This window comes from Alligator mississippiensis, chromosome 11 (genome assembly GCF_030867095.1).
Source record: "Alligator mississippiensis isolate rAllMis1 chromosome 11, rAllMis1, whole genome shotgun sequence".
Taxonomy (NCBI): domain Eukaryota; kingdom Metazoa; phylum Chordata; order Crocodylia; family Alligatoridae; genus Alligator; species Alligator mississippiensis.
The window spans coordinates 41,896,263-41,908,837 of record NC_081834.1 but is presented as its reverse complement, the minus strand read 5'-3'; the positions used below and the strand labels follow the sequence as shown (position 1 = coordinate 41,908,837).

The 12,575-nt window shown below is 51.2% G+C and overlaps 2 protein-coding genes across 3 annotated transcripts in view; one reads left to right on the top strand and one right to left on the bottom strand.

Annotated features, from left to right (window-relative positions):
• Positions 1-9,568: 9,568 nt before the first annotated feature.
• LOC102568338 (actin, cytoplasmic type 5) lies at positions 9,569-11,489 on the bottom strand. Its single transcript, XM_006273152.4, has 2 exons — positions 11,382-11,489; positions 9,569-11,224 (listed from the first exon to the last, which is right to left on the bottom strand). The coding sequence occupies exon 2, from the start codon at positions 11,204-11,206 to the stop codon at positions 10,076-10,078; it is 1,131 nt and encodes a 376-aa protein (XP_006273214.1). The 5' UTR covers positions 11,207-11,224; positions 11,382-11,489; the 3' UTR covers positions 9,569-10,075.
• A 153-nt stretch (positions 11,490-11,642) lies between these two features.
• Positions 11,643-12,575, top strand: part of ARID3B (AT-rich interaction domain 3B) — a 49,737-nt gene continuing 48,804 nt past the window's right edge. The window contains exon 1 of one of the 2 annotated variants that reach the window (XM_019477836.2): positions 11,643-11,740. The gene's annotated coding sequence lies outside the window, so the exon portion shown is untranslated. Of the gene's footprint in view, positions 11,816-12,575 lie in introns of both variants that reach the window. The other variant, XM_019477838.2, reaches the window with a different exon arrangement.

The following is a 12,575-nucleotide window of genomic DNA, read 5'->3' as shown; positions in this document are numbered from 1 at the left end:
CAGGGCTGCATCTGACAACTGCTCAGGTCTAGCTACACCCCAGGAAATGGCATAAATATGCGCTGGTGCTATTTTGCACATAACATGTAGGACTGCGCATAATTTAACTTGGGCAGGCTCTGTGCCTCCACCTCCGCAGGGCCCCTGGCACCTCAGCTGGGAGACACGTGGTGCTACACAACTGGGCAGCTGGTAAGTGGGGATGGGAACTCCTGCCTGTGGGCATGGGGTTTGGGAGCGGGCATGGGGTTGGTTGTGGGACCCCTGACCACATGCCTCTCCTCCCCACAATGGTGCACAGCCCCTGCTGCCAGCAGAGGCAACAGCAGCAGCAGGCGGCTTGTCCTCAGGGCACTCATGGCCGTGGCAGGCAGAGCGTCCTGGTGGCACGTGGCTCTGGCTGAGTCCAGGGGGCTGCACATGGTGACATGGAGCCAGCCCAGATGGCCTGCTGGCGCACACCTTCAACCTGGACCAGACCGGCTCTGTGCCAGCATGTGAGGCTCACAGCACTGCAGGCGGGAGCTGCGTGTCATCGGGCCAGCTCTGCGCCTCCATGTGGGGCTTCCAGCGCTCCACCGGGAAGCCACACACAGGCACAAAGCCAGCTCAGTCTGACGGCACACAACTCTGTGCTTCAATGTGTGGCTTCCCACTGGAAGCCCCATGTGGAGGAACGGAGTCTGCCTGGCCCCATGGCGCACAGCTCCTGCCTGCAGTGCTGCCAGCCCCATCTGATCCAAAGGTGTGCACCAACAGGCCAGGCCAGCCTGACTCTATGCTGCCATATGCAGCCCCTGGGACTCGGCACATAATTTTGAATTTTCTGTGCATAATTCCCTGGAGTGTATCCAGCAATGCAAAGGAAGCCTCTCTCCAGCACTGCTGGTTTTTTTCAGAGGCTTCCCCTAAGGGCAAGTCTCCAAGGAGCTGCTCTGTGGCTTTATGGATATGAACTGAGCTGAAGTCAAACACCAAATTTTACCAGGGCAGGCTGGGGATTCTATGGCATAAAGTGGCTTTTGCAGGTTGGGACTATCCATAATCCACATTACTCCCTGAGAAGAAGTTGGGAGACAAGACCACAGTAGCTGCTGTAGTTCTCAGACTCTAAACCCCACTGCTGGCAACCTGGGTTGCCTATAGGAGTTGGATTCCACTGGAAACGGGTCTCTTCCCTCCTATACAGATTGCTGCATCTGCCAGATTCTGGCTTCATCCATTGTGACAGCTGCTGGCAAGTTTCTAGTACCTATATTACAGCTTTTCCAGAGCATCTAGTAACTTTGGAACAGAGAACTTGGGGCTTTGAGGCAGGGATCTAATAGGATACAGTAACAGGCAAAGCTAACACTCAAACTGGTGATGAAGCCACAGCATCCAGTCAGGAAAAGAAGGCCTACTGGAAGCCCTCCAGCTCTACCTGCTTGGACTCCTTTGTGTCCTGCTATCCCCTGTTGGAGATTTCCATGCTCCCCTGAGGACTCCTGTATGCCCTGCTTTCCTGTTGAAAACTCCCAGAGAAAACAAGCCTCACACATGCATTTGCCACCCAGCAGCACCACTGTGCTTAAATGCTGCCTGTTCTTACTGGGAGACATCCAGACATCCTCTCCACTGGGAGGCATCCCAGTCTCCCATCCCACAGGAACCTTCCAGTCCACTCCCCATTCCATAGGTGCTATGGTTTGCATGCATCTCTGGCAGTGTTTCCTGCTCCTAGTTCTCCAGGATTGCAAGCCTACACTGGACCCTGGCTGGCACATTTTTTGACTCCTGAATACACCCAGCATTTCTGCTGATCAGCTATGTTCTTTGAGGAGAGGTGCCTCTTCCATCTCAAGGTTGTGTGCACTCAGAAAGCAGGATGAACTTTATTTGCAAGGGCTAGGACCCTCTAGTGCTTGCTGCATGGGACAAGATCTTTCCTTCATATCAGTATCTGATCAGCAAGATAATTACAGCTTGAAATCCAACTTTTTTTACAAGCTCATCAGTTAGCTGTTATGGGATAACGATCACAGATTGTTAGACAATGTCAGCTCTAACAGCTCAGCTTCCTCCAAAGGCTGCAGTCTTCCTTGGTTGACAAGAAACCCTGCCAGACCAATCCACTCCTCACCACCCGTCCTTCCCACCACTGCACACCTTCCCCCTGCTTCCCTCCCTCTCCTACCACACACATTAAGAATGCTTAGTCTATACTGCTTATGGGAGGCTGAGGTTAGACTCCTAATCCCAATATCACTCTTCCTAAACTGCTAGGGGAAAACATACCTCTGGGCTAGAAGTCAAATGGAACAAAGAATGCAAGCCAAGGGGGGGAAATAGGCACTGGAATAGGGCTATTAGGCAGCAATTCTGGCCTGGCCTTGCTGAGAGTTTGTCCACCTCTGAACCCTGACTTTGTGGAAGCTTAAGAACACACATGTATATAGGTCACTAAAACAAGAACTTCACCAGCTTGTCCTCCCATCAAACATCTTGGCCATACTTCACATGCATGTTCATCTTCCTGACCTATGCCAGAAGTCAGGAAGACATGAAGAAACAAAAGAAGTTAGGAAAGACTTGGCTCTGTCTCCTCCATGAACCCTAAACTGACTTCCTCCTATTCTGCCAGATCTCTACCTTCACTGCATCCCTGCACCTTAGCCAAAACCCACCCTAATCCCCTTTCCTGCTACCATTATCTCCATCTGATAAAGAAACTTTCCATCTTGTACACACCCAAAACACTGGCAGATGTTCTTCTGCCCATCCTCATTCCACACAAATTCCCAATCCATGATTTCATAGACATTTGGGCTGGAAGGGAGGAGGATCATCGAGTCCAGCCCCCTGCCCCAGGGGCAGGAAGTCAGCAGGGATCATAGGATCCCAGCAAGATAAGCATCCAAATGTGTCTTGAAGGCGTTCAAAGTGGGTGTTTGAACCGCCTCTGGCAGCAGTCTCTTCCAAACCTTGGGGGCTCAGACAATGAAGTTCTTTCTTATGTCCAGCCTGAATCGGTCGCAGCAGAGTTTGTGATCATTCGATCTTGTCATCCCTTGGGGCACTCTGGTGAACAAACGTTCCCCCAGATCCTGATGAGCACCCCTGATAAACTTATAGGTGACCACCAGATCACCCCTGAGCCTGCGCTTTTCCAGGCTGAAGAGTCCCATAGCTCTCAGCCTCTCATCAAAAGGTCTGTTTTCCTGACCTATGATCATGCACGTGGCTCTCCTCTGCACCCTCTCAAGCTTCTCCACATCCTTTTTGAATTGTGGAGCCCAAAACTGGATGCAATACTCCAGCTGCGGGCTCACCAAGGCCAAGTACAGCGGGAGAATGACGTCCCGAGATTTGATTGAGAAGCATCTAGCATCACACTGAAGGCTCACGTTCATCTTGTGGTCAACCATGACCCCTAAGTCTCTTTCATCTGTAATGCTAGCCAGTGTAGCACTACCGAGCCTATAAGCATGCTGCAGGTTTTTCCTCCCAAGGTGGAGAACCTTGCATTTTTTGGTGTTGAACACCATCAGGTTCTCATCCGCCCATTTCATGAGCCTGTCAAGATCTGCCTGGATCACCCTCTTGTCCTCAGGTGTGGATGCTTTACCCCAGAGTCTGGTGTCATCGGCAAACTTGGCCAGTCCGCTTCTGACACCATTGTCCACATCACTGATAAAGATGTTAAATAGTATAGGCCCTAGAACAAAGCCTTGAGGGACCCCACTGGTCACAGCACACCAAGACAATTGGCTCCCGTCGACCACCACCTTCTGGGTCCGACCATGGAGCCAGTTCACCAGCCAGCAGATCATGGTGACGTCAAGGCTGTAGTTAGCCAGTTTAGCCAAGAGGTAATCGTGGGATACCAGATCAAAGGCTTTTTTAAAGTCAAGATATACAACGTCGATCTCCTTCCCCTTGTTTAGGTGATAGGTCACCTGGTCATAAAAGGAAATGAGATTGGTCAAGCAAGACCTACCCGCAACAAACCCATGCTGGGTATCCCTCAGGATATTGCCTTCAACTAGTCTGTTAAGGATGGACTCTTTGATAATCTTTTCCAAGACCTTCCCCAGGATAGAGGTCAGGCTGATGGGCCTGTAGTTTGCCAGATCTACTTTCCTCCCTTTCTTGAAGATAGGCATGACATTGGCCCTCTTCCAATCAGCAGACACTTCACCAGAACGCCAAGGGCTCTCAAAGATCTATGCCAGGGGCTGAGCTATGATGCTCACCAGCTCCCTGAGTACGCTTGGGTGTAACCCATCAGGGCTGGATGACTTGAAGGTTTCCAGCCTGTCAAGGTGTTCCTTCACGAGGTCAGCTTCGATGGAGGGCAAGGAATCTCCCTCACCTGGGCCATCCCATGGGACTGGTGAAAACTGACGCAAAGTACCCATTTAGCAAGTTTGCTTTTTCCTGGGCATCAGCTGTCAGTTGCCCCATCTGGTTTAGCAGGGGTCCAATGTTGCCCTTACTTTTCCTCTGGCTCCCCACATATCTAAAAAAGGACCTTTTATTTTCCTTGATATTTGTAGCTAGCTGGAGTTCCATCACAGCCTTGGCTTTCCTGATTTGCTCTCTGAAGGTCCGGACTAGAGCAGAGTATTCCTCCTTGGTGGCAGTTCCAGTCCTCCATCCTTTGTAGGTCTCCCTTTTAAGACGCAGAACATCCGCCAGTTCCCATGACAAGCACTTCCTTAAATCCAGGCCCACTAGAGGTGTCATCTCCATGACAGACCCTCACACTTACAAAGTAAAAGCTCCACAAGTAAGATGATAAAAGAGCTCAAACCACCCAGTTACTTCAAACCCACCAGGTACATGTATACATGGTCATTTAATGCAGAGTAACCTAATTTAAGATGCATTAGGGGCGTGCCTACACGTGTGCACCCTTAATGTGGCTTAAAAATGGTGATTTTAGGCTATGTAAGCCTAAATTTGACATCTGCCCAAATCAAGTATCACATTTAAGCAGGATTAGTTTATGTGGATTAATACATGTGTAGACTTGTTACTCCACATTAATGCAGGGAATTTAGTCCTGGGTCTGCCTAGCCACTAGGGGGCCAGCCACCAGAGCCCAGCCCCAGGGCTCCTGGCTGGGCATCTGTCCTCCCCCAGGGCTGGGCTGCTCCATATACAGTTTGCCACTTGTAAGCATGTTTTTTTTATTGTTGGTGGGTGGTGGAAGTTGTGAAAATAATAAAGTTTTTTTTTTCAACCATATGTGTGTCCTGAGACTGGTGCTAGGGGTGGGCAGGGGGTAGCAGGTGTCTGGGCAACAGGGCAGGTGGGCTGGAGCAGGGGGTCAGCCAGGGCCTCCTACTGCTGATGCCTTAACTGCTGCTGGCAGGTGTGCAGCTCTTCTGGGGCCAGGGCAATGGGGTGCCTGCTAGGGCCAGCACCATGGCCAGAAGGAGCACCGGTCATTGGCTGCTGCTGGCAGGGGCAGCCCCAGCACAGGGAGGCAGAATGGGTAAGGAGGGAGCTGATGTGTGTTGCCCATGCTGGGCACAGGGCTGGCCAAAGATCAGAGGGTGGGGGGGTGTTTCTAAGATGGCTGCCAAATGCGCCTGGCATCTGGCTCCAGCATGGCTGCCAAGTACTGGCAGCTATGGGTCCAGAGCAGGGGTGGGCAAAATGTGGCCAATGGGCCAGATACAGCCAGCCAGGCCATTCTATCTGGCCCACAGGGCCCCTAAAAAAAATTTAGAAAATTAATATTAATCTGCCCCTGGCTGCCTGTCATGCGGCCCTCGATGGCTTGCCAAAACTTAGTAAGCGGCCCTCCGCCCAAAATTATTGCCCACTCCGGTCCAGAGGCTGGAGCTCCTGTCCAGTGGCCACAAAGGCATATGGCAGGGCTGAAGCAACCTGGGACTAAAGTTAGTCCCAAGTCCCACCACATGTAGATACCTGCCAAAACCTGCTTAATTTGTATTAGTTTAATGTGCATTAAATTTTAGCCCACTTAATGTGTAGATAAACCCAATGTTTGTGCCTTTCCACAACGTGCAGAACTGCCTTGTTAAAAATGCTTTTAATGCAGAAACCACTCTGCTTTGAAGAGGTTGCTCCAATACACAGAATAGAGCAAGCCACATTATGGACAAAAATCAGTGTCATGGTCTAAGTATGCCGAGTTCTAGGGGTGGGCCCACATTGTAGAAACACTTATGCCTTCTGCATTGTTGCTAGGAGCTCCTTAGCACTGTCCCTGCTACTACCCTAGGGACAGAAATTGTAATATGGCCATCATCTACCATGGCTGAAATATGACTGAGTCTTACAATATAATGCAGGATAAACCATATGCCAACAGGATAATTCAAGACAGAGGAAGGGCACCTAAATTAGCATATAGATGATGTCAACACAGACCTTTCTGGGATTTCAAAGCAAGAACTCTTGAGTTTGTATATGTAGGTATGGTCTGACTTCTGGCCACTGATTCTTTACACCTTTACATCCAACTCTGAATTCCCTTGCTTGTAGCCTGGCAGTAATCACAGGATCAGTCCTGGCTGCTGTGTTGACTTGACGCTAAGCTAGGACATCATTAAAGGTATTAGCTTGTCAAGGTGAAAGAGCTATCTACCTTAAGAAACTGCACAAACCACATTGCTTTTCTTACTCCTATGGGGAAGCCTTCCCCCACAGCAACCCAGAGAAACTGCTGTGTTCACACCTGGCAGCAGGAGGCAGAGTAAAAGTCACATTAACATAGAACAGCAGATGGAGGGAGAGAGAAAAGAAAGAGGTACAGGTCATTTTTGGGAGAAAACCAGAAGGGAGTTGTGAGAGTCAATTTATAATATGAAATCAAGAGCGCTCTTGATAATGTGGGGGTAATTATGAGAAACAAAGACAAGCAAGACACAGCAACACATTGGAGAGAACAAGGATACTTTGAATTCTTACACCTCCATGCAAAGAACAATAACACACAGCTTCTGAAACCTCTGCCTGCAGTCTTCTTTTTTTTTTTTTTGGCATTTATTGCCTCCACAAAATAACCAGAAACCCTTGTGCTGAATATTCATTATGACTAGAAGAAGCCTGAGTTTTTTTGTTATTTCAAACTCCAAGAGTTCCTTATTAAGCACAATATTCACTGTTTACAAAGGGGGCTTATGCTGCAGGATCATCAGCAGGTATCCTGGTTTTCCCCGATTAAAAAAAAAAAAAAAAAAAGCAAATTCTCTGATAAACCCCACCAATCTGTGATTAAACTTAAATACCCCCCCTGCCCTGCTTGTGCCCCACTCCCCCCCAGCCCTCCCTGCTTTGCTCATGCCCCTCACTCTCCTCACAACCACCCCCCAACCCTACTGGTGCCCCTCACTCCTCCCCATGCCCCCCTCCCCACTGCTCATGCCCCTCACTCCCCCAACAGCCTCCCAGCCCTGCCCAGCTACTAGGGCTATGGGGCCAGGGACCCAGGTCTGCAGCTCCCTGCCCCCAACAGAAGGCAGCAGCTGCTGCAGCAGCAGGAGCACAAACTTCCCCCACTGCTGCTGCCAGCTCAGGCTGCTCCTGACCCTCCTCCCCCCACCCCCATGACCCACAACCCCCCAGCCATGCTTGGGGTAAGGGGGAGGGGGCAGCCCCCTGCAAGCCCCACTTACCTCACAGGCTCCAGGAAGAAGTGAGTCCAAGCCAAGCCTTGGCTGACTGAGAGCCTCAGGCCCTGCCCTTCCCTCCAGGCAGGGTTGGGGGTTTTGCACTCAAGTCGTCTCTTGCAGGCTGGAACTCAGCCAGCCTGCACCGCTGTTTGCGAAAAGGGGGAAATCCATGGGTCTCTCTGCTAAAAGGGAAAATCCCTTTTTTCTCCGATAGAAGTCAGGAAATCCGTTGTTCTCTCCATGCGAAACGAAAAACCTGGATCCCCAATTATCAGTATAGAACAGTGACTATTCCTCAGTGTCTTATACATTCAGGACACCCAACCACCCAGAGTGCAGTAAACAGCTACTCAGATTGGAAGTCAGAATTTTCTAGTTTGACACTTGGTTCTGCCAGACACCATGAATCCTCACCTTAAAGCTACATCAGGCAGAACAATTCTTACCCACCTTTCTTCCTGCTACAATAACTTTGCCCTAATAGCCTCTGAAAATAAGATTAGAGCCACTGTTATATCTTTGTACATATTAGATTAAATTAGTTTTGTAGTCCAGGGATCAGAAGCCCAGATAGGTCTGGTCACGAAGTTAATTGAGGGTGTGTGTGCGTTCTGCAGACATTCATATCCAGAACATATTTATATAGTAAGAAGATTAAATAGTTGGGTTAGAAACACAGCTCCTATCAGTTGTGAGCAATGCAATTCAATCCATAGCTCTCCCTCACTCCCAAGAGACATGGTACTAGGTAAGCAGATTTCTTTTATAATACTAACATGATTAGTATTTCCAAACATCACAGGAAAGAGACTTTTTTCAGCCACTGTTAAGAACTTTATATGGGATTCCTCATTATTCTATTAACAAACATGTTTTGTTAAAGCATGTCAGTTTTAAAGTCTTCCTTAAGATACTGCCAAAATGGAAGACAAGTCTGACAAATGCTAAATTGAAGGCCATTAGTTTCACCAGCTGAACTTTCTATGCAGCAGGGACCACACTGTAAAACCAAATGCTGTGGAAAGGATACAGTAGTTCTGCTTTGCATGCAAGTCTCACATTTTAGGTTTGTTATGTTAACATAACTGTGCTCTGTAGAAAGCAAATGCATGCACTCCCCCTACCCCTATATGAACTTGAGCACACATGGGATTCTTGATGACTAGAGTGTATTGTTAAGATTATTCAGGTTCATGGATGCATTAAATACCTGAATGCATATAAACTGCTTCCTTCCCTCTCTTGGAGCAGAGATATCATCAAATAGTTAAGCTGAGCATCTTCTTCCAAATTGAGGAGGTTCTTTAATTGTTCAGCATGAATAAGCAGCTTAAAACACTCTTTTTTACCTCCTCATTGTCATTATCTGTAGAAATGATAACAATTTTTATCATTATTCAGTGATAATAATCAGTCTAGAGAATAAGAACTTTAGTCTCAAAGTTTTATTAAAAAAAAAAAAAAAAAAAAATTATGGAGGTTACTCAAGTCTCCTAGGAGAAAGCCTCCCCTTTCTCCCCCTCCCAGGGTGGGGCTCAGGGAGAAATAAGAAATTTGTCTCCTTTAAAAAGAAAAAAAGCCAGAATATTTTTCCTTGCATGGAAAGGAACTGCTTGCTCTCTAGTAAGAGACACTTTGCTCATCAGTTTTTCTCCAGCAAGAAGAGGGTTCTTTAAGAGCCAGACACCAAAACCCAAAGTGGTTTCTGCACTTATGTGCAGTAAGTAGAGACGTTTTAGCTGCACTACTTATCTGCATTTAAGATCAACAAGGTTTGCCCATCCCCATCAAGACTGCAGAACTTCAGTACAGGCTTTCAAGTGTTACATGGACACAGTTACAGAAGTGTGCTTTTTTAGAGGGAGAGCAAGTTTTGCACACTGATGACTTAGTCTTCCAGAGCAACCGATTTGATACAAAGAGCTGTACAACAGACCTTCAGTTTTGAACTACAGAAGTTTATTGGTAAAACCAGAGGTGATATCTATGAAGAAACTGTTAATGACAGGAGCTAACAAACCAAGAGACATCTAACAACCCTAGAGTTACATACTGTTAGCCAAGTAATCCTTTCTAAGTATCAAGCTCCAGAGAAATTACAATTTGTTTCTCTAGTCTCCACTAACACTGATTAATAGCAACTTTCATCACAAACTCTGAAACAGATCATATAAGATGCAAGGAATATAGTTACTACACAATACAAAGGAATGGTCAGCTAAACTTGGGGCAAGGGGAGTAACAAAGGAATGGTCAGCTAAACTTGGGGCAAGGGGAGTAACAGTCAAACAATACTGGTCCAACAATAAAGGCTCTCAGGGCAGAGCTCTCAAAAAACAACAAAAAAAAAAAAATACAAGCTTCCCCATTTGGTAAGCATTTGCCCTGACCACAACAGCAGTAGCTCCGTTTGCAGAGGCCAGGCACAGCTGCTGGGAGCATCTTCAGAAGCACTTGCGATGCACAATGGATGGCCCAGACTCGTCATACTCCTGCTTGCTGATCCACATCTGCTGGAAGGTGGAGAGAGAAGCCAGGATAGAGCCCCCAATCCAGACGGAGTATTTGCGCTCTGGCGGGGCGATGATCTTGATCTTCATGGTGCTGGGCGCCAGCGCCGTGATCTCCTTCTGCATGCGGTCAGCAATGCCGGGGTACATGGTAGTGCCGCCCGACAGCACCGTGTTGGCGTACAGGTCCTTGCGGATGTCCACGTCGCACTTCATGATGGAGTTGAAGGTGGTCTCATGGATGCCGCAGGACTCCATGCCCAGGAAGGAGGGCTGGAAGATGGCCTCGGGACAGCGGAACCGCTCGTTCCCAATGGTGATCACCTGCCCGTCAGGCAGCTCGTAGCTCTTCTCCAGGGAAGAGGATGAGGCGGCTGTAGCCATCTCCTGCTCAAAGTCCAGGGCAACGTAGCAGAGCTTCTCCTTGATGTCTCGCACAATCTCCCGCTCAGCCGTGGTGGTGAAGCTGTAGCCCCGCTCCGTCAGGATCTTCATGAGGTAGTCAGTCAGGTCACGGCCAGCCAGGTCCAGGCGCAGGATGGCGTGGGGCAGGGCGTAGCCCTCGTAGATGGGCACAGTGTGGGTGACGCCATCCCCAGAGTCCATGACGATACCAGTGGTGCGGCCGGAGGCATACAGGGACAGCACAGCCTGGATGGCCACGTACATGGCTGGCGTGTTGAAGGTCTCGAACATGATCTGTGTCATCTTCTCTCGGTTGGCCTTGGGGTTGAGCGGTGCCTCAGTGAGCAGCACCGGGTGCTCCTCGGGAGCCACACGCAGCTCGTTGTAGAAAGTGTGGTGCCAGATCTTCTCCATGTCGTCCCAGTTGGTCACAATGCCATGCTCGATGGGATACTTGAGGGTGAGGATACCACGCTTGCTCTGCGCCTCATCACCCACGTAGCTGTCTTTCTGCCCCATGCCCACCATCACGCCCTGGTGCCGCGGGCGCCCCACAATGGAGGGAAACACGGCGCGGGGCGCGTCATCACCCGCAAAGCCCGCCTTGCACATGCCTGAGCCGTTGTCCACCACCAGTGCCGCGATCTCCTCGTCACCCATCGTTTGCAGTAGCTCAGCCTGGGGGTGCAAAGGGGAAGGATTAGTGCCGCGGGGTAGCCACCCTCCCTCAGCCCGGGGAGACCAGCCCGCCCCCAGCAGACCCCAGGTGGGAGGGGGACAACCAGGCAACCGCCCTCCCTGTAAGGCCCGGCCCGGCCCGGCCCGGCCCGGCTACCTCAGCGCTCGCTGTTATTAACTCCGCTGCCCCACCTCGCGCTACGACTTCCGGCCGAATTGTCTCGCGCGGCCCCTTTTCTACCTCCCGGAACCGGAAGCCCGACGCGCGCTGCGCACGCTCATTGGCTGCCCGCCGCGAATCCCCGCCCCACCCCCTCCTGGCGCTTCCTGCTTCCGGTCAGCGGCGCTTCCTTCCCCGACGGGGGGCGGGGGGGCTGAGGGGAGACTTCCGGTCCTCGCCCCGCCCCGCCCCCGCCCCTCCCCCCGGCCGCACTTCCGGTCCGGCTGCCGGGGGGGTGGGGCGGGCGGAGCCTGCGCTCGGGCCTGGAGCGACCTGCGCCCCGCGCCGCCGAGCAGGTAACGGCCCCGCGCCCCCGGGGGTCTCCGCAGCCGGGGGTGTCAGGCGGAGCAGGACAGAGCCGGCACTGACGGGTGAATGCGGGGCTGGGCTGGGGGGGGTCCAGCGGGGGCCTGTGGGCAGCAGGGGCAGGGCCTGGGGGAGGTCTGCCCGGGCCTCCCCCACTGAGGGCCACCGTTGGGGCAGGGGCAGGGCAGGGAAGCCTTGCCTTCCCCTTCAGGCGCTGCCTCCCCCGGGCCTTGTTCTGTTGTAGCCCCCCGTGGCCGTGTCAGGCTCAGCCTCCCCCCTCCCCCACTCCGGACAGCGCCAGCTTCATTTCTGAGACCCACTAGAGCCGTTCGCCTGTGGCAGGCAGGGACGCTGGGCAGCCCACAGCCGGGCAGGGCAGCTGAACTGCTGCCTGGTCCTCTCTGAAACCCCGGGGTTTAGCTGGAGCTCAGCATTCGCCTCCCTCCCAGCACCAGCGATGCAAGGCAGCCTCCAAAGGACCTCGGGGCACCCCGCGCAGACCCCCGGCCGAGGATCTCCACTGCCGGGCGCTGGCGTGGAGGCGCTCTGCTCGGCTTCAGCCCAGCAGATAGGGTTTTGCGAAAAGCCAAGAAGGAAACATCGGCAGAGTCTTTTATGCGTGAAACCGAGAAGTAATTAGCTACACATTAGTCGAAAGCTAATTAGTAGAGCGTTCATGGGAGCGGGGGTTTGATTGCACAGTTCGCAAGGGGCTCGGTGCCCCTGCACAGGTTGTCTTGTGAGAACCTGACATTTACACAGGTTTTTTTCGTGGTCTGTGCTGATAGGAATGGGCACCTCAAGGCTGAAAAGCAAGATAGAGGC

What these genes read in the sequence shown, in the direction of transcription:
- LOC102568338 (XM_006273152.4), bottom strand. Translation starts at nt 11,206, where the DNA reads ATGGGTGACGAGGAGATCGCGGCACTGGTGGTGGACAACGGCTCAGGC.